A 22,324-nucleotide genomic window follows, 5' to 3' on the forward strand; every position below is an offset into this window, starting at 1 on the left:
TTCAATAGTTTAGAAGACTGTCTGGACTGATATTATAACATACCAGTTATCAGAATATAGTGGTGATGGGTGAGCTCATCCAGATTGCGTAGAGTGAGAAACCACTGGAGTAGAAGACAGAATTCAGGATCTGCCAAATTTATGGTGTGAGTAGAATAACACATCCACAAAAAAGTCAGAAAATATGGGAGGTGATAATGCTGAAGGAAGAGTTTTAGCAAAAAATGGTTACTGTGCCCTAGCCCCAGAGGCATGTAAAACATGTTAAGGACTGGAAATAGTCACGTTACTTGCCAGGTAAGATAGTTGTTGACAACAGCGGTGGTAATTTCAGTGGAATAAGATGTTAGAAAAATGCTTTTGGGCCGGCGCCACGGCTCACTAGACTAATCCTCTGCCTTGCGGCGCCAGCACACCGGGTTCTAGTCCCATTTGGGGTGCTGGATTCTGTCCCGGTTGCCCCTCTTCCAGGCCAGCTCTCTGCTGTGGCCAGGGAGTGCAGTGGAGGATGGCCCAAGTCCTTGGATCCTGCACCCCATGGGAGACCAGGAGAAGCACCTGGTTCCTGCCATCGGATCAGCACGGTGCGCTGGCCGCAGCATGCTGGCTGCGGTGGCCATTGGAGGGTGAACCAACGGCAAAAGAAGACCTTTCTCTCTGTCTCTCTCTCTCTCCCTCACTGTCCACTCTGCCTGTCAAAAAATAAAAAAATAAATAAAATAAAAAATAAAAAAATGCGTTTGAAAGTCTTTATAGAAGCCTTTATCAAAGTCTAACTTTACTCATAGTGAGTGACTCTCATTTCCCTGTCATCAATTTTATTTATTTATTTATTTTGGAGGCAATAAGTGGGTTTACTCATTTGACTTGGAAAGGAAGAAAAAATATCTCTGTCAAGATTCAATGACGGGCTGGCACTGTAGCACACTTGGTTAATCCTCCGCCTGCGGCGCTGGCATCCCATATGGGCGCCAGTTCTAGTCCTGGTTGCTCCTCTTCCAGTCCAGCTCTCTGCTGTGGCCCGGGAAGGCAGTGGAGGATGGCCCAAGTGCTTGGGCCCTGCACCCGCATGGGAGACCGGGAGGAGGCTCCTGGCTCCTGGCTTTGGATCCGTGTAGCTCCAGCTGTGGCAGCCATTTGTGGGGTGAATCAACGGAAAGAAGACCTTTCTCTGTCTCTCTCTCACACTGTCTAACTCTGTCAAATTAAAAAAAAAAAAAAAAGATTCAATGACTGTCACTGACTCCAAAGATGTTTTGGCATATTTAAAGACAGAAATTGCAGCCGGCGCCATAGCTCACTAGGCTAATTCTCCGCCTGCGGCGCCGGCACCCCAGGGTTCTAGTCCTGGTTGGGGCACCGGATTCTGTCCCGATTGCTCCTCTTCCAGTCCATCTCTCTGCTGTGGCCCAGGAAGGAAGTGGAGGATGGCCCAGGTCCTTGGACCCTGCATCCGCATGGGAGACCAGGAGGAAGCACCTGGCTCCTGGCTTCGGATCGGCGCAGCGCACCGGCCGCAACGCACTGGCCGTGGCGGCCACTTGAGGGGTGAACCAACAGAAAAAGGCAGACCTCTCTCTCTCTCTCTCTCTCTCTCTGACTCTGCCTGTCAAAAAATAAAAACAAAAAAATAAAGATAGAAAATGCAGCAGGGCCAGCCTGAAGCGCTGGCATCCCATATGGGTGCCAGTTCTAGTCCCGGCTGCTCCTCTTCCAATCCAGCTCTCTGCTGTGGCCTGGGATAACAGTAGAAGATGGCCCAAGTCCCTGGGTCCCTGCACCCATGCACCTATGTGGGAGACCTGGAAGAAGCTCCTGGCTCCTGGCTTTGGATTGGCACAGCTCCGCCCATTGCGGCCATCTGGGGAGTGAACCAGTGGATGGACGACCTCTCTGTCTCTACCTCTCTCTGTAACTCTGTCTTTCAAATGAATAAAATAAATCTTAAAAAAAAAAGAAAATGCAGCACAGCATAGTTTCAGTCTTCTGTTACTCAAAATTTTCAGATAGTTTGTGTTACTGAAAACAAGAAATATGTTATGTATTCAAAATTGCAATGTCTAAAAATGTCCAAACACTGACCTGAATAGGTTTCTCACTGACTAAATATAAGTATCAAGAGAAAACATGTAAAATGGAAATATTTTCTACAAACTTACCTGTCATATCAATTCTACTACAATATCTTGATTCAAAGGATGAAAGACCATTTAAAGGTGAAACTGAACTGGGAATAAGTACTTACAAATTAAATTTCTAAAGCCTACACTAAGTTTTGAGACCCTATATATCAGTCCATAACGTACCTTGAACTTTACTTTCTGTTATTCTAACCAATATAAATTCATCATCACTGATTTCTGACTGTGGAGGTGAAGACACCCCACAAGGCCAGGATCTACTGCAGTAATGCTGGAGAAATCATATGCACACACGTGTTTTCTCAATCACCAGTTACTAACGGCTTTAATTATTACCCTGCAGGGTTAGTACATGTTAAAAATTTTGATGTTATTGTGGAACTTTCACACTTGAAAAGCCTGGGATACAATGGCTTAGGCTGGACTCGATCATTACTCACCAAGCACACCTCTGGCTTCCTTATTCTATGGCATCAGTCACGCTGCCCCTTCTATCTGGAACACTCTTTTTATCATGACTTATCAAAATCTCATTTCTTGTTTCTCTTTAAGATGAAGGTTAACTGATATCTTAATTCTGAAGTCTTCTCCAGTCTCTGAAGCCAAAAATGTTCTCCCATCTCCACTTTCTAAGTATCTTATCTCATGTCACTTTCACACAATGCTGCTATTTGGTTATCATATCTTCCTCATTGGACTGCAAGTTTCTTAATGGAGAGAATATATCTTGTTCATTTAAAATTTGTTTCAAATATTGTGTTGCTCCACCCTACCTAGAAGAAAATATTACCCACCAAAGCTACAGATAAAAATCAATGTCAAATTATTCATTTATAAGTGCTAAATGTCAGATTCAATGTATCCTAAGGCATAATTTTTTTGTTATGCTATCACAAGGCTACAGTATGTATTAAATGAAATGGGGTACTTCCGAAATATTATTGGAAACATGTCAGATATGCTACAATTGTTGTGAGAGCTCCAAGAAATGGAAGAGTATAGAAACAAAGGATGAGCTGACAAGGCAAGAGGAATTTTGGGGGTACCTGTGGAATTTGCATGGGGCCCCTAATATTGTTGAGAACTTGGCTGTGGTGATCATTCTGCATGTGATCTTAACCTGACTCCTAAACACACTTCTCTATTGTGAAAAAATGACCTGTTCTATCAACATGTTTACCTCGCAGTATATGTATTTTTGGCACTGTGAATTAGTAAATTCACATTCTGGCTAATTTTTTTAATATGGCTCATGGAACAAAAGTCCATTTCCCATAAACTATTATTAGTCTTATTACACATGAGTGAATGGATAAAACAGATGTCTCGCATTCAAAACTAATTACCAAATGCACTGCACCAAAATGCATTCACATCAGTCATTTAGCCTTCTTGTTTGTCTTCCTGACACTACTGCTCAATTCTTATGTCTTGTACATAGCAGGTATATGATAGGCATTTATTGAAAGACAGAGTGAATAGAAACTGTAACCTTGTTTCAAGTCAACTGCAATTGGTGTCTGTGTAGCTCATGATACCAGACTGTATCTGTGTGTCCTTTTTAGCCTTGAGAGGTCAAAACAGTCACTCTAGTTCCCCGACTATCTTCATCATACATTCTACAGTGCTCCCACCAACATGTAAGCCATATACTATGGTTTAAAAAGACCACAGTCCACACAACTTTAACAGTCTGAATGTTTTCCTGTTTTACAGGTAATGAAACAGTCTGTGTAACAGTGGTGTTGCCATCATTCTGAATCACTACATACATATAACAGTCTGCAACAGTAAAGGTTATCACCAAATTCAATGAAAAATTTTGGTCTCTTTTTTTGAGGCTGTTTGGGAATGAAAAAAAAATCTGATAGGTAACTGTTTTCACTTAGTGGGAAAAATGTTCACTTAGCTTTTATTTATAGTGAATAAATTCTCTTTGTAATGATAACTGGTTATTTTCCATCCTTGCCAGTTAATGCTTGAAATTTTTATACAGTAAAGAATCACCAACATGCAAACAAAAGGAGCATGAATGATAAAAAAAAAATCACCTTTTCCACATATTAGAAAAACACTTGTTTAAATACTTCTATTTTGGGGGCGGCAATGTGGTGCAGTGGGTTAAAGCCCTGGCCTGAAGCGCTGGCATTGCATATGGCGCTGGTTCGAGTCCTGACTGCTCCACTACTGATCCAGCTCTTTGCTATGGCCTGGGATAGCAGTAGAAGATGGCCCAAGTCCTTGGGCCCCTGCACCCATGTGGGAGACCCAGAAGAAGCTCCTAGCTCCTGGCATCGGATCGGCACAGCTCCGGCCGTTGCGGCCATCTGGGGAGTGAACCTGCAGATGGAAGACCTCTATCTCAGGCTCTTCTTTGCTCTCTGTGTATCTCTGGCTTTCAAATAAATAAAATAAATCTTTAAAAAAATACTTCTATTTTAAACAGAGAAATTTCATCTATGTAATTAATGATATTTATTTAATAACCATCTATAAAATTTGATAACCACCATAACAGTAAGTTTTAAGCATTTACAACTTTCCCAATGGGGAAAAAATTTACTTGCTCAAGATCTTCAGCAAGAATGAAGCTAATAACAACCAGGACATTTTGATTTTCCTATAAAATTACTTCATCTAGATTAGAATACTGAATTTTATTAACTTTGCTCAATGTGTATTTTTGAAAAGGATTCAACAAACAGGAATCTATTTTCCTTTCTTTCTCATGTAACCTTGAATTTTTAATAACAATTCATCTATTATACTTCAAACTTTCCAGGTAGAAGAATAACTGAGAAATATATTAAGAAAAGTTTGGAAAGAATTTTTTATTAAAAAAAAGAGCTATTGAATTTACTTGGGGACTGGAAGAACATAATGTTTAATTCTTAATCAGATATTGGAAAAATAAATTAGTCTAAAAGGAGTATAATATTGATGTGAAAAGGATGTCATTTAAAAAAAAGTTCTAATTCTAATTCTGAGATTAACACCTCTGCAAACAATTACTACACGTAATTCTCTTGGCTCTGCAGTCTCAGATTTAACTAACTGAAAATTTCACCCTTGAAATTTTTTCAACCACTTGGTTCCTACAAAGCTAAAGTAGCTGACAAGTAAAATAACCAAAATCTTTTTATGATGGTATAATCAAAATTCTCAGCATTGCTGGACTATCTTCCCTTATGTCTAGGAATCTTTTTCTTAATTGACTATAGATACCTCATCATTCTCAAAATACTATTTTCATTTCTTATATGAATACATAATTCAGTTTTATGTTCAACCAACTCAGGTTGGTTAAACTGGGGCTTAGGACGAACTATACATTTTTAAGAAAATTATCAACTTGTCTTTCTCTGGACTACTATGACATCTGTGGTTGAATACATAAACTTAAGATATTCCTTAACTGTTTCATGCATGTAATTCATGAGTCATCAACAAGACTCATTGTGTTCTCTGCTTCTTTGTATTTCCATAGCACATATTAGGGTTCCAGACAGTTTGAACCGCTGAAACACTTGGAGGTCACAGCAAAAAAGTTAATGTAAAAAAAGAGAATAAATGAACTTTTTAAAGGCATACTATAACATGGCATTTGCATTATAGTTAATTTACCTAACAAACTGTTGTATTTAACAATCTGCTAGGACAACAACCACAGCATATTTTTACTTACATGTATTTTATATAAAGTATTATTACCTGGAAGAGATTTGGACCATTTTACCACTGAAAGAAGTTGCCGCTCGCCTAGTTGATTAAGACTCGTCAGCAAAGAACTGGAGGTATCAGGCTTTGTGTTGTCATGTCCTGCATAGATCACATCTGGTTCAATGCTCATTAACAGGTTGATTAGAGGGGGAATTAACTGTATCTCTTGACTTGGAGAAAAAGTGATTCGTTGGCTTTCATTTGGAATGCCCACTGGCTGTGGGAGAGCAACAGCATCGAGTGCTCTCATGACTCTGACTTTATTGAACTTTTTAAACTTTCGCCCTATAGAGAGGAACAAAAGAAGAAAAGAAATGCATTTAAATACATATGAACTAAATTTCCCAGCAGTATATTATTTTTCAAGCCTTAGAATCATAGCATTATCTAATAAAATGAAATAGGATAAATAAGAATATTAGGTTTCACACTTGGATAAAAAACTGCATCACATTCATTGGGTTGGTGGGTGTGGTAATTGCACTAGTATCCTGCAGAGGGTTATGAAAAGACAAGGTTTTTTATTTTAAAGGATCTATTGAAAGGTATGTAAATAGGAGAGTAGTTTATAAAGTTCATGGAAATAGAATTAAAAGATATATTTAATATGGTGCAATTTAAATTTTTCATAATATGCAGTTTCCACGAACTTTTTGAAAACACTTTGTACACACAGATTTCAAACATTTTTGCACCAAAATAAATTTATCTTATGATTTCATTTTCCATGAACTGTTTTAAGGTTATGCAAATGCAACAAGATATTTTATACTATTTCAGTGGATTCACAGAGCCCTTAAAATTAATTCATGAACTATTATGAGATCTAATGGCCCAGAATTAGAAATACATTTTCTAAATCAGGAGAAAATTGAGTCTATACCCTGTGCTAGTTGAACCACATTTATATTTCTAGAAAATTTCTAGCATTTCTATTTTGTTGAATTGTTCAGTATTAGGAAGGGGGAAAAAGCCTGACAGACAAACAGAATCTACTTTAGGAGAAATAACTGATAACCAAGATGCTTATCCAGGCTATGGCTGGACCACAGATGCCTGGAGGACAGATGGCAATTCTGCCCCACATTCTCAGTGCCAGGCATCGGATACTTACCAGTATGAAATTACTGTGCCATTTAGCTATGGAAGGTGTGAAGACTGCAATTATCTAAACTGAGGTTGCAGTCTGATCTGGCACCTAGCCATGTTTTGTCTGGCTTACACAGCGCTGAACATGGTTATGAAAATATCTCTGAATTATTTGGGTGGCTACAATCTGTTAAAGCTGAGCTGTAGCTGCTGCTTCTGGATGTGGCATGGGCACTTCAGTTTTCCCATCTCCCACCACACACTGGCAGAAGGCCCAGTGATCACTTTCCTTTTAAGCTCTGCCACTCTACTTAATTTAAGTTACCTGTCTGGTCTCTACAAATATTTGCCTCTCTGATTTCTGAGCTCATGTGTGCCTATAAAGAAAAAGGAGAAAAAGAAAAGAAGGGAGGGAGCATTAAACTTGCTCCATAAAGCCTGAATGGTGACTAGAATTTGTGATAAGAAATCACCCATTGTGAGGGCCAAGCCAGTATATGACGAGGATTCAGATGTGTGTGCACAGATCAAATGGCTCCCTGCAGAAGGAATGAGACAGTGAAAGGAAGTAAAGTAACATTTACAAGCCATGTACCATATGTCAGAATTTAAAACATATTTTTAGCCTCACAACAATCTTGGAAGTAGATGTGTTTTTTACTATAGTTGTAGATTTGGAGTAGAGCATATAACAGAGCATATAACAATGACCGCACAATTTTACCACTGGCCTAGATAAGAAATATGTGAGATACTTATATAGTGGCATTCACTAATGTTGGTTGTCACTTGTAAACTTGATTAGAAAAAAGTGAGAGAGGAAGAGAAGCTTTTTATTTTGCTTTTTCTGGAATTCATAATAGTTTCTAAAAACCCCAAATCCCTTTACCTCCAACAAACTTCAAACAAAAATCAACCAAACAACAAAGGCTTTTATGGTCATAGATCTTTGAGATTAGAAAAATTAAACCAATATCCTTTCTGAGTCCATCTCAGAAACTTAAAAACATTGTATGGACTATGACTATCTAAGAGAAAAATATTAATATGCAGTATTTCCCAAGTGTATCTGGCTTTTTGACTTGATGGAAAAAGAAATCTCTTGGAATTAACAGTTTTCTAAACACTATTTTAGAATATTTTTCTTGAAGAGGTCCAAAAGATCCCACTAAGAAATTATTGGAACTCATAAAAGAGTTTGGTAAAGTGGCAGGATAGAAAATCAACACATAAAAATCAATAGTCTTTGTATACACAAAAAATGCTATGACTGAGAAAGAATTTCTAAGATCAATCTCATTCACAATAGCTACAAAAAAATCAAATATCTTGGAATAAACTTAACAAAGGACATTAAAGATCTCTACCATGAGAATTACAAAACATTAAAGAATGAAATAGAAGAAGACACAGAAAATAGAAAAATCTTCCATGTTTATGTATTGGAAGAATCAGTATCATCAAAATGTCCATTCTTCCAAAAGCAATTTACAGATTCAATGCAATATGAATCAAAATACCAAAGACATTCTTCTCAGATCTGGAAAAAAATGATGCTGAAATTCATATGGAGGCACAAGAGACCTCGAATAGTTAAAGCAATCTTACACAACAAAAACAGAGCTGGAGGCATCACCATACCAGATTTCAAGACATACTACAGGGCAGTTGTAATCAAAACAGCATGGTGCTGGTACAAAAACAGATGGGTAGACCAATGGAACAGAACTGAAACTCCAGAAATCAATCCATGCATTTACAACCAACTTATTTTTGACAAAGGAGCTAAAATCAATCCCTGCAGCAAGGATAGTCTCTTCAACAAATGGTGCTGGGAAAACTGGATCTCTGCATGCAAAAGTATGAAACAAGACCCTTATCTTACATCTTACAGAAAAATCTACTCAAAATGGATCAATGACCTAATACAATCAATGACCTGATACCATCAAATTATTAGAGAACATTGGGGAAACCCTGCAAGAAATTGGCATAGGCAAAAAGTTCTTAGATAAGACCCTAGAGGCAAAGGCAATCAATGGCAAAACTGACAAATGGGATTACATTAAATTGAGAAGTTTCTGTACTACAAAAGAAACAGCCAAGTGAAGAGGCCACTGACAGAACAGGAGAAATTATTTGCAAACTATGAAACTGATAAAATATCAATAACCAGAATATATAAAGAACTCAAATTCATCAACAACAAAACAATCCAGGTAAGAAATGCATAAGAAAGGACTTAACAGGCATTTTTCAAAAGAGGAAATCCAAATGCCAAAAAAAATCAATCCTCAAGATCACTAGCTATCAAGGAAATGCAAATCAAAACTATATGAGGTTTTACCTCACCTCTGTTAGAATGGCTTTCACACAGAAATCAACAAACAACAAATGCTGGTGAGGATGTGTGGGATAAGGTACCCTAATCTACTGTTGGTGAGAATGTAAACTGATCTAGCCACTGTGGAAGACAGTATTGAGATACCTCAGAAATCTGAAATACAGATCTACCATATGACCCAGGCTTCCACTACTGGAAATTTACCCAAAGGAAATAAAAGTAGCATATGAAAGAGTTATCTGTACCCCCACGTTTATTGCAGCTCAACTCACAATAGCTAATAGATGGAATAAACACAAATGTTCATAAACTGAAAACTTCATAAAGATATTATGGGAAATGTATACCATGGAATACTACACAGTGGTAAAAAATGTAATCCTGTTGTTTGCAACAAAATAGATGAAACTGGAAAAAACCATACTTAGTCAAATAAGCCAGTGCCAAAAGGACAAATACCCTATGTTCTCCTTTATCTGTGGAAACTAACAGAGCACCTAAAAGGTAGTCCATAGAAGTGAAAATGACACTTTGAGATGCAATGACTTTGAAGAGCCTTTGTCTTGACTGTTGAGGAAGTATTTTTTATACTATTTATTGAACTCTTTACTTAGTATAGAATTAATCTTATGTGTAAAAAGTTAACTAAAAATAGATCTTAGCAAAAATAAGAATGGGAATAGGAGAGGGAGAAGGGTGGGAGTGCAGGTGGGAGGGTGAGTACAGTGGGAAGAATCACTATGTTCCTAAAGTTGCATTTATGAAATGCATGAACTTTGTATACCTTAAATAAGAGTTTTCTGGGGAAAAATATCTCATGAAATTAACAGTTTTTAAAACACTACTGTAGAATATTTTTCTTGAAGAGATTTGCTTTTGAGATCAAGCCTATGATTCAATTTACTATTAATCATAATAATTCTCTATATTGTATGAAGTAAGGGACTGGCGCTGTGGCACAGCAGGTAAAGCCACTGTCTGCAGTGCCAGCATCCCACATGGGTGCTGGCTTGAGTTCCAGCTGCTCCACTTCTGATTCAGTTCTCTGCCAATGCATCTGGGAAAGCAGCAGAAAATGGCCCAAGTCCTTGGCCCCCCTACCCACTTGGGAGACCCAGATGAAGCTCCAGCTTCCTGGCCATTGCATCCATTTAGGGGATTGAAGCAGCAGATGGAACACCTCTCTCTCTCTCGCTCGCTCTCTCACTCTCTCTCTGCATCTGCCTCTTCATCTCCTTCTCTGTAACTCTGACTTTCAAACAAAAGAGCTGTAAAGACACATGGGCACCTGCAGTGATCTGATTTTTTAAATTGCCTTTATTCTATCACATTAGAGTGAAAAGTACAGAGAAACATTTTCCTGTATTTTTGCCACGGTAGGCAATTTTAAGTTAAGTCTCAGAGCTCAAAATGTTGAAGGTAGATATGTAATTTCAGCAATAATAAATGCAGTTGTTGAAGCTAATCTGATCCCCGAGGGAAGAAAATGGTAGGAATAGAAGAAGGACATGGGAAGAAGGCATACTAGTGTCAACCTGAGTTTAGTGGGTGTGAGAGCACCTCTTCTGGTACTTCATAATGTTGTTAGGTCTCTCTCACCAGGCTATGCAGCTTCGAATTAATGTGCTTACAAGCTTTAGGAAACATAGAGGTGAACAGTAAATATTAAAAGTGGTTCTTCAATAATAAATTTTCTAAGGTGCCTGAAAGAATGAAATACAATTTTTCTGGAGAGAAATACCTTCAATTAAAACTACACAGCAATTTTTAAAAATTAAAGAAATAGTGAATCAGAAATAGCAGAAACAATAAACAGTGTGTTGGATTTGGTTCAAACTGGCTTATAAGTGCTGACTGTTAAATGTTCAGGAATTTGGGGAACCAATTATTAAATCATTAGTAACTTGATATTTGCCAGGAGAGTTTTTAAACCACCATAACTAAAAAATACTTTAAAAAATCAGAACTCTTTATAAATAAAGAGATTTGGTTTACTAACATAGTACAATTACATAACTGCATCCTGAGTTTTAGGACTTTAGAATTATTATTTATAATAAGTTTGCTTACAATTACTAAAGATATGTGATAAATACTTGAAATGAAATAAAATGTTACTGTAAAAAGAAACAGACACATATAAATGAAACAAGTAAAATATCTATTTTTTAAAAAAACAATTATTTAAAACAATTAAAACAAGGACTGCAAGATGGCAGAATGGGAAAAACCATACTGTGCTAAGCTAGGTATAAACAGCAAACAAAAGTATAGAAAGTTCACTCTCAGAGGAGAGTTAGAAAGAAGAACACAGTGGAAATTCTACAGAAGGAATAGGAATGCAGCGGGCCTGTGTGGAAGGTGCAGGCACGCAACATGAACATGGATACAACACATGACTCCAGCAGCTGACAGCTGGAGAGTACGCCAGCTTGGAGATGGAGATGAGGTCAGACTGCAGCAATCCATGGTGATATAGCCAGAGGAAGAGCATGGCACAAGTCTGGACCAGAGTCCTAGGGGCTAGAGGGTACCCATGGATCCTGTGGAAATAAAAGGGGCACGTTTCTCTCATCCCATCCTTCCCACAACAGTGCCCAGTGCCCATCGGGGAGACAGCGGATGCCATTTTGGGCAAAAGTGGCAGCTGAGGAAGCCCTTGTGCATGCATATAGCACCTGGCAGAGACAGGATGCCGTCTTCTCTGCAGTACTGGCAGCAGCAGGGAGAAGGCAATATTTGGCCAGTGGCACCTGTGTTTGCGTGAGAGCGAAAAATCTGTGGTCTCCACTGATTTTGAGCCTGGCTGGGAGGACTGACAGGGGCTGGGACACACATAAGACTATGAGGCACCCCCGGCTTCCCAACATACTACAGGCTCTGGGGCTCAAGCCACCTGGGTGGAACACCCACAGACACCTGGCTTGAGGAATGCCTGCCTCTCTGTGGACTGAACAGGCACCTAGACTAGAACCTGGAATACTGGCGCCGCAGGAGCCTGGTGAGCCGCGGTGCCAGCCTACTCAAACTTTCAATAGTAAGACATAAAGAATACAACCAACTTATTTTTGACAAAGAAGCTAAAATCAATCCCTGGAGCAAGGACAGCATCTTCAATAAATTGTGCTGTGGAAACTAGATCTCCATGTGCAGAAATATGAAAGTAGATCCCTACCTTACCCTTAAAAAAAATCCATTCAAAATGGATCAAAAACCTAAATCTGTGACCCGATATCATCAAATTACTAGAGGACACTGGAGGAACTCTGCAAAGCATTGGCATAGGCCCCAGAAGCACAGGCAATCAAAGCCAAAATTGACAAATGGACTACTTCAAGCTGAGAAGCTTCTGCACTGCAAAAGAAACACTCAGTGAAGTGAAAAAGAACTGACAGAATGGGAAAAAATACTTGCAAACTATGCAACTGATCAAGGTTTAACATCCAGAATCTATAAAGAGCTCAAGAAATCCAACAACAACAAAACAAACAATCCAGCTAAGAAATAGGCAATGGACTTGAACAGGCGTTTTTCAAGAGAAAATTCAAATGACCAGCACACACTTGAAAAATGCTCAGAATCACTAACCATCAGGGAAATGAAAATCAAAACCTCAATGAATTTTCACCTCACCTCAGTTAGAATGGCTCTCATACAGAAATCAACAAACAACAAATGCTGGTGAGGATGTAGGGAAATGGTACCCTAATCCACTGTTGGTGGGACTGTACACTGGTCCAGCCACTGTAGAAGACAGTATGGAGATACCTTAGAAATCTGAATGTAGATCTACCATATGATCCAGCCATTTCATTCCTGGGAGTTTACCAAAACCAAAAGAAATCAGCATATGAAAGAGTGATCTGTACCCCCATGTTCATTGCAGCATAATTCCCAATAGCTAAGATATGGAATAAACCCAGATGTTCATCAACTAATGACAGGATAAAGAAATTATGGTATATATAACTATGGGGTACTACTCAGCTGTAAAAGAAAATGAAATCCTATCTTTTGCAACAAAATGGATGAAAGTGGAAAGCATTATACTTAGGGAAATAAGCCAGTCCCAAAAATACAGATATCATATTTTTCCCTGATCTGTGGTAGTAACTAATATCAAAAAGGTAATACATTGGAGTGAAATGCGCATTTTGAGATTTGATGACTGTTTACAGCCCTTGTCTCTTCTGTTGAGGAACGTTTTTTATTCATACTGTTTGTTGAACTCTACTTAGTGTAGGGGATAACATTAGGATCATTAAGTAGAGTGAAAATAGATCTTTGTAAAAATTAAGGGTTAGAACAGGAGAGGGAGGAAGAAGGAATGGAGTGTAAGCAGGAGAGAAGGTAAGTTGGAAAGTGTCATTATGTTCCTAAATTCATATATATAAAATACATGAAACTTGTATATTAAATTAAATTTTTAAAAATTTTGGAAAAAAATTCCAGCACATAGCCCTAGAAATAATGGTGAGCAGAAAGACAGAATTGATTAAATTGCACAGAACATAGAAGATAACATTGTTAAAACAATAAAAAGACTTAAGAAATGTGGATAATAAAATGGGATACTCTAATATATCTCTAGTAATTGCTCTGGAGGTAGAAACAGGCAACAAGGAAGGAAGCAATATTTGAAGGATATTGGTATGGTTGTTCCACTATTGGTAGTTAAATGTGGGCAAACAGATTGAATAAAAAATGAATGATTGCTAATTTTGGATCCTGCTCTGAAATGAATACTGTTTATTTGCCATCACTTCCCTCTCTGACATTACTTTTTATTTCTGGAAAACATATTTTATTTTCAATGGATTACAGAAGGGTTCCCAGAAAGTGCTCACTCTTTTGTAGGAGCAAGGGAAAATCATTATGCTGGCTATTAAAATGTAAGTTTGATGGTGGCCAGAGGCTTTCTGGGAAATGGATGAGGAAACAGAAGATAAGGATCAGCAGGCAGTTAAGGGCCAGTGTAAATCCTTAGACATTATAAGGCCATAATAAGCATCACTGTGGTTTGGGTGGATTTACAATAATCTCTTCAGTTCCTGTATAAAATTATGGGAGACACGTATGATTACTTCAGATCGACAAAGGATGCTGACCATTGTGTGGCACTGAAATCAGTCCATTGGGGCTATGCTTCACTAAGCCCTCATAGCACTGATGCAGTTTGCTTTCCATTTTTCAGGATCCACCTTCATTTTCCAGATCAAAACAGAATGTTCCTGTATTTATACTTCAAAGAAAACATAGGCGCTTGCCAATTAAAAATACAAAAGTGAAAGAATTCGAGAATTGACTCCTTAAAAATATATGTCTTGAGGCTGGCATAGATCCTAGTGGCTAAGACTCCCACATCTCATGATGGTGTACCTGGGTTCAATTCTCAACTCTGGCTCATTCCTCCTCCTACTAATGCAAACCACAGGTGGCAGTAACTCTGACTCAAGTAATAGAGTTTCTACCACCCACATGGGAGAGCTGGATTTAATTCCTGGATCCCAGCTGCAGCCTCAGAAAGGAATAGATACTGAAAGTAACCACTGATCAGTCCTAGCTGGCAGCCACAAAAGCAGTCCTGAACAAATACAGAAACATTTTAAGCAAGGAAGTGAGAATGAATACTCAAAGGACTATCCTCCAGTTGGTGTGCAAGAGATGGTGTTCTGGGTACACAACCAGAAGGTGACCAGGAGGTCTCATGTGGCTGCAGGCTTCAATGCTGAAGACTGGGCATAATGGGAGGGGTACCATCTCTCAGATTTGCTGCTTCAAATGCCAAAGTTTTGGTAGAGAAATTGACATCTGGAGATTTGATTATTGTTTATACTCCCAAAGAACACGGATTTTCTACTTATTGCTTGTTGAATTCTTTATTTAGTGGAGATTAAGCCTGTGATTATAAAGTGAATTGAAAGTATTATTGCAAAAATTAAAAGAAAAATAAGAAAGGAAGGAGGAGAGGGGTTGCAGGGGAGGAGAGAGGATAGGAAGTATCATTATGTTCTTAAAACTGTATACATGAAATACATGAAATTTGTTCCCTTTATATAAATGAATAACTTTTTTAAAAGTTACAAAAAAGAATTGCTTGTAAGAAAGATACTGAGAGGTCTAAAGAGGCAGGTAGCAGCCACCACCCGCAGCAATTCTTAAGTAAAGAGGGTAAATGACTTGTAGTCATAATAATTAAAGACACAGAACAGGCCTCTATACTCCCTTAGAATGTATCACTGTGTCCTAAATGCAGAAATCTTGGAATTCTTCAGAAAAATAGCTGAAGCTTTGTTGCCTTTCAAGAAGAGAACAAAACCTAACTAACAAACAAAAATATCCTTTACTCCACAATCCTTCAGCCTAGCAAATTACCTCTCTGCCAAGAGAAGTGGAGGAGAATCTATGTGGAGGAGCAGGAGGAAAGAGTGAGAAACACACTTTCTAAATACTCACTCCTGAGGTCTGAGGATAAGGCTGTCTCTAAAATAAAAAAAAAAAAAAAGAAATAGTCTGTGGCTTTAAAAACGTTTCAGCAGACATAACACATTCATTAATCATTCCCTTACATGGAAAATTAATATTTTTGAAAGAACTAATTAATTTTATAATAGCCTAGCATTTCTACCACAAATACCAAATACTGAGCTGTATTCATTTTGGAAAAAAATATTTGTGAATCATTAAACTACAGTGCTTTCTAAATGAAAGAAGTTAGAAGCAGGACATCTAAATTAAGGATATCACTATCTTCCTACACAGTACTGCACAGCAATGAACTGAATGCAAAAGATCACCGTGACCTACTGAAGGTAAGGGAAATGATTCATTAAAAATAGGAATGGTATACAAAGAAGAGACCAAATAATTCAAACACAATTCTTACAGTCACTGAAGCAGACAGGTACAAACTTCTTAATAAAATCTGTATCACAATATTTCAAAAACATGTTTCACACCTCAGATATTGTATTTTAAGGTTTTATCAAATCTTTAAAAATTTTTCAATGTTTTCTCATATTTCATCTTCTGTTATTCAAATGGTCTGTATATCAGAAATGAGAAACTTCAGGAAGGAGTGGGAAACGAAGGAAGGAAAATTGGAAGGAGGAAGGGAGGGAGTGAGAGAGGGAGGGAGGAAGGAAGGAATTATAAAGTCTGAAAATACCAAGTACAGGTAAGGATACAAAGCAACAAGAATTCTCACACGTTTGTGGAAGCAGGCATTTTGGGGGTTGACTTGGTGACAGGGTGAAGAGTCACGCTCTGTCAATGAGCCAAAAATCTTCCTTCCAGGTGTACACTAGAGAGCTTCTCAAGCACATGCACAAAGATACAAGCACAAGCACGTTTCATAATTATGAGAAAACTGCAAGTAAATACCATTAATACAAGAAAAGAGAAAAGCACTATGGAATGTTCATGAAGTGAAATATTACCAAGAAGTTAAAATTAAAACATAGCTACATAGATAATCTAAACCAACTTCAAAAACACAACACTGAGAGGAAAATGCAAGTTGGAGAAGTACAAATCTAGTGTGATGGATGGCATATGGACTTAAAATATCCAAAATGATCCTACTACATTAAATATTCATATACATGAACTACAAGTATAAAAATGCTGAACAATAATTCAACATAATAGTTAACTGTGAGGAAAGAATGATTCAAATGGGTTTAGGGAAAGACACACCAGAATCATCAAAATATCTGTAGTGCCTTATTCCTTATAAAACACAACAAAAATGAAAGAAGCATTAACAGTTATCAGCTATTATAAACTGAGTGATGTATAATTTACTTACTTTTAATGTTTTGGGTAGATTTGGTACATTCCTTAATTATGCATCAAGTTTTTAAATTATAGGGGAATCACAAAAAAACTCTTCTATGACAACTATTAAAAATGTTTCATGGGGGCCGGCGCCGTGGCTCACTAGGCTAATCCTCCGCTTTGCGGCACCGGCACACCGGGTTCTAGTCCCGATAGGGGCGCCATTGGAGGGTGAACCAACGGCAAAGGAAGACCTTTCTCTCTGTCTCTCTCTCTCACTGTCCACTCTGCCTGTAAAAAAAAAAAAAGTTTTATGGGGCCAGTGTTGTGGCACAGTGGGTTCAGCCAAGGCCTGCCATGCCAGTATCCTATTTGAGTACTGATTCCAGTCCTGGCTGCCCTCCTTTCAATCCAACTCCCTGCTAATGCACCTGGGAAACCAACAGAGGATGGCCCAAGTGCCTGTAGCCCTGCCCCTATACGGCAGACCTGGATGAGGTCATGGCTCCTGGCTTCTATCTGGCCCAGGCCTGGTCATTTCAGCCATTTGGAAAGTAAAGCTGCAGATGGAAGATCTCTTTCTATTTATGTCTCCCTCTGTCTCTGTTACCCTGGCTTTCAAATAAATAAAATCTTTTTATAAAAACTATTTTATGGCCAGCGCCGTGGCTCAATAGGCTAATCCTCCACCTAGCGGCGCCGGCACACCGGGTTCTAGTCCCGGTCGGGGCGCCGGATTCTGTCCCGGTTGCCTCTCTTCCAGGCCAGCTCTCTGCTGTGGCCAGGGAGTGCAGTGGAGGATGGCCCAAGTGCTTGGGCCCTGCACCCCATGGGAGACCAGGATAAGCGCCTGGCTCCTGGCTTTGGGTCAGTGTGGTGAGCCGGCTGCAGCGTGCCAAAAAGGAAGACCTTTCTCTCTGTCTCTCTCTCTCACTATCCACTCTGCCTGTCAATAAATAAATAAATAACGATTTTACATGGAAAATGTGTATTTTCTTTTAATTCCACTTTTCATTCTCATGAACTTTTTGATGTCCCCCACACGTGCAAATTGGTAATATGATAAACTTTTTTGAAGATTTATTTTATTTATTTGAAAGGCAGCATAACAAAGAGAGAGGAGAAAGAGAGAGAGAGAGAGAGAGCGAGAGAGAGAGAAAGGGAGAGAGAGGGGAGAGAGAGAGAGATCTTCCACCCACTTCTTTTTTTTTTTCTCTTAAAGATTTATTTATTTATTTGAAAGTCAGAGTTACACAGAGAGAAAGGAAAAGGCAGAGAGAGAGAGAAGTCTTCCATCCGCTGGTTCACTCCCCAGTTGGCTGCAACAGTCAGAGCTTTGCTGATCTGAAGTCAGGAGCCAGGAGCTTCTTCCTAGTCTCCCATGCGGGTGCAGGGGCCCAAGGGGCCATCTTCTACTGCTCTCCCAGGTCATAGCAGAGAGCTGGATCAGAAGTGGAGCAGTGGGGACTCGAATTGGCGAGTGAGATCCCAGTGGAAAGAACAGGTCATCAAAGAAGGAGGTACCTTTCTCTGAAGGGAGGAGAGAACTTCCACTTTGACTATGACCTTGTTTAAATAAGATAAGAGTCAGAGAACTCAAAAGGCTTACATAGTCTTGGCAACTCATGACAAGAGCCTAGGGTGATTACTGACACCATAAACAAGAGTGTCAGTTTGTTAAGTCAACAACAGGAGTCACTGTGTACTTACTCCTCATGTAGGATCTCTGTCCTTAATGTGTTGTGCAATGTGAATTAATGCTATAACTAGTACTCAAACAGTATTTTTCACTTTATGTTTCTGTGTGGGAGCAAACTGTTGAAATCTTTACTTAATTTATACTAAATTGATCTTCTGTATATAAAGATAATTGAAAATAAATCTTGATGCGAATGGAATGGGAGAGGGAGTGAGAGATGGGAGGGTTGTGGGTGGGAGGGAAGTTATGGGGGGGAAAAGCCACTGTAATCCATAAACCGTACTTTGGAAATTTATATTTATTAAATGAAAGTTAAAAAAATATTTGGAAGCTAGGCTTAATTCCAAAGCTCCTGCTTTAAAGCCAAAACCACTCCTGGTTCAAAGACAAAAGCACAGATGCTCGTGGGGGCACCAGCAGGCTGATAAACTTCTAATTGTGGTTATGTGCATGGATTCCAGTCTGACAGCCCTGAGTAGTAAAACCTGAGAAGAATCTTCTTTGACATGGAGGGAAACACAAATGGCAGGAAAAACTGGACCCTTTACCTTATGAGCCCCAGACTGCACTCTCAGCTCTCAAGTCTCTGCTGAGCCACCCGCCTGGCCTGCCAGGTGTATTCTCTCCATTTAACCACATTACCTGGCTTTCCCCAGTCTGAGTAACTGGTCATTCTCTGTCCCATCTGCTTTGATGAATGCCCTATCCCCAATAAACTTTGCTACTTTGTAAAAAAAAATAAAAAAGTGTATATATAAAACATTTTAAATAAATAAATAAAATAATTTAAATAAATAAAATTGTACTCCCTTCAAAATGATGAGCTGACTTTAAAGATGCTCTAGACACTCAGGCCCCTATTTTCAAACGTGTTTGAAATCATTAATGAAAGGAAATGTGAATGCAGAGTAGCAGCACTTTTAAACAGTACATTTCTGTCTTCAATTTAAATATTTAGCTAAATTAGTGTGCTAAGTATTATATATGTAAACATTTGACATTTTATTCTTATCCCCAGAAATGTATATTTGTTTTGGCCAGCACACATTTGTATCTTTTAACTGGGAAAATGAAGGTTCCCCATATGACCAGTTAGTTTGGGACTGTCTCCATTGATAGCTGTTATCCCAGTTCAATTATTGACAGCATTCTCTTCCATTCTCAGAAGTTGTCCTGATTTGGACAATCAAGGGAAAAATGCTTTAGATTTCAGGAGAAGTAGAGCACAGGATGGCCACAGGGAACTCAGAACCCTCATGAGACTGGAGGACATGAAACTTAGGGACCATGTTGCTAGGCAATGATAACTCTGCTCACAATGATGCCTATTCATCACTTCTATATTTGATGTGGGGACATTTCATCCTGCACTAAGTTCTGCCCTATCATGGAACCAATTCTGCCCTTAAGCAGAAGAAATATACAGAAACTGAAGTTGACGACAGCTTTGTACCCAAAAAGGTGACCCTGCTCTGAGCTGCTTGGGTCTCTGCCCCTTTCATCCCAGTAAATACACAGTTATAAAACAATGAACTAAGCATATAATGGGAAGAGGGAGAGTCAGTTCCCAATGTCTCATGTAGGGTGGGAGAGGGGTTGGGTAGCTGGGTCCCTTATCATTTCCACTGTGGCCCATTGGGTCAACCTTCCATTATAGGAGAAGGAAAGCTGAAATAAGAAGATTCAGAACGAACTCCAATCTGAGTTGGCTCAAAGTCCTTCCACTGACCCAGAGATGAAAAACACTACATTTTACTGGGTCCCCACAAAACCTGTGTCCCTGCAGTGAGGAAATGGGAAGGTTTTTCAAAAGTCACACTTAGCATGAAACATGTCAGAGTTCACAAGGAGTGAAGGGAGAATCGTGAAAGGTGAAAGTAAAACATGTGAAGACAGGGGAAAGTACACAAAGGATCAGTGGGAGAAAGGCTTCGACAAAGGACACAGCTGCTATCAATGAGAGGCACCAGGTGCTGCATTTAGCTTGCTGGGCTTTATTCATGGACAGACCAAGGAGAGTTTATTTGGAAAGATCACTGGTCCTTTGCCTACCTAGCAAAGGCCAAACTCCAGAATCTGATGCAACCTAGCTTTCAAGCTTCACTTCTTCCTGTTCCCACTAAATAACTTACTTTCCAGAAAAACAATCATCACTGGAATGTCTATGTTTTTGTCAGATAAATATTATTTTCATTGTAGAAACACCTTTCTCTGTTTCCACTTATTAAAAATTTATTCACCTTTTGAGAGTCTTTGAAGCTCTTACTAACTCTCTCAGAATTATTTCCTTCCTTTTCTCTCTTTTGCATAGCATGTGTGTTACTACTTTTATGACACTCCTCTTCTTTACAATGATCTTATTAAGAATTGTATAGTACTGTGCACAAGGGCAGCCATGACAGGACTAAGTAGGGTTCTTAATACAATGGATATTCAAAAAATCTTAGGCTCATACACTCTTTCCAGAGTGGAACACACACCACTTGTGGCAGGTGAACTGTTGATACTTTAAATTTATGTTTTATGTATTTATTTTGGAGGCAGAGGTACTAGACATTCCCATCCATTGATACACTCCCTAAATGCCCACAGTGACAGGGACTAGGAACTCAGTCCATATCTCCCACACAGGTGGCAGGGATCCAAACCTGAGTCATCATCTGCTGCCTCCAAGCATGCACACTAGCCTGAAGCTGGAATCAGGAGCAGAGGCAGGATGTGAACTTAGACTCTCTGATATTGGAAGTGGGCACCCCGGTGGCATCTCAACTGCTAGTCTAAACACTTACTCCGGTGAGCTGCTTTTAGGTAGATGAGCTAGTTTTAAGCAGTATTTTAAGAATTAGGAATGCATTTTTAAGTTTTAGAAAAACTACAGTGTATCAAACACATGATGTTAGCAATCTTATGCTTAACAAATGACTAAGTGAACTGAAAACATTTATCAGCATCAAGTGGCCAGCACTGACACCCTTCCTGACATTTCCAATTAACACAACTTACTCAACATTTTCTATGGTCTTTACCATCATTTCACATACATGCTTGTCACTTCTTCCCCTGGAGTATAAGCTGTATGAGGGCAAGGCTATGTTCATTGTGTTTGTTGTTCTACTCCCAGATCTTAGAATAGAATCTGATAAGAAGGAAGGACTCAATACACAGTTAATGAACAATGGAGGGAGGGGGGCAGTAGAAAGGAAAGGAAGGAAAAAGGGAGGAAGGGAGAAAAAGCTAAAGTTAATTAAAATAAATAAGGATAGAGACGATGTGAAAATACAGTAATAACTGTGGAGGTGGTAGAGTATGACATAGGGAGCACTGGAACCGTACACCAAAAGAACAAGGAATTAGGATATGAAAGATAATGAAAGGTTACAGAAACTTAAATGATAGGCTGACGTCTAGAATATTGAGAAAACATCAAATTCTTTAGGAATACTCGAAGGTTCAACCCATAACTCTGCCATTCCTATTCTGCTATGAAGTTGAAGAAATTTTTCAAGCCATTTGCGAGAACATTAAAGGTCAAAGATCCTGATGAAATCTCAG

General features: G+C 38.9%; 1 protein-coding gene across 3 annotated transcripts in view; it reads right to left on the reverse strand.

The window, feature by feature from the left end:
• PGR (progesterone receptor) overlaps positions 1-22,324 on the reverse strand; it is a 71,564-nt gene that overhangs the window by 18,059 nt on the left and 31,181 nt on the right. For all 3 annotated transcript variants that reach the window (XR_517023.4, NM_001082267.1, XM_017350681.3), the window contains exon 4: positions 5,853-6,146. Coding sequence is in view for 2 of the 3 variants with exons in the window: in NM_001082267.1 (NP_001075736.1) it covers positions 5,853-6,146 (294 nt within the window). In the remaining variant the exon portion in view is untranslated. The remainder of the gene's footprint in view (positions 1-5,852; positions 6,147-22,324) is intronic.

This window comes from Oryctolagus cuniculus, chromosome 1, assembly GCF_964237555.1.
Source record: "Oryctolagus cuniculus chromosome 1, mOryCun1.1, whole genome shotgun sequence".
In the NCBI taxonomy this organism is placed as follows: Eukaryota; Metazoa; Chordata; class Mammalia; order Lagomorpha; family Leporidae; genus Oryctolagus; species Oryctolagus cuniculus.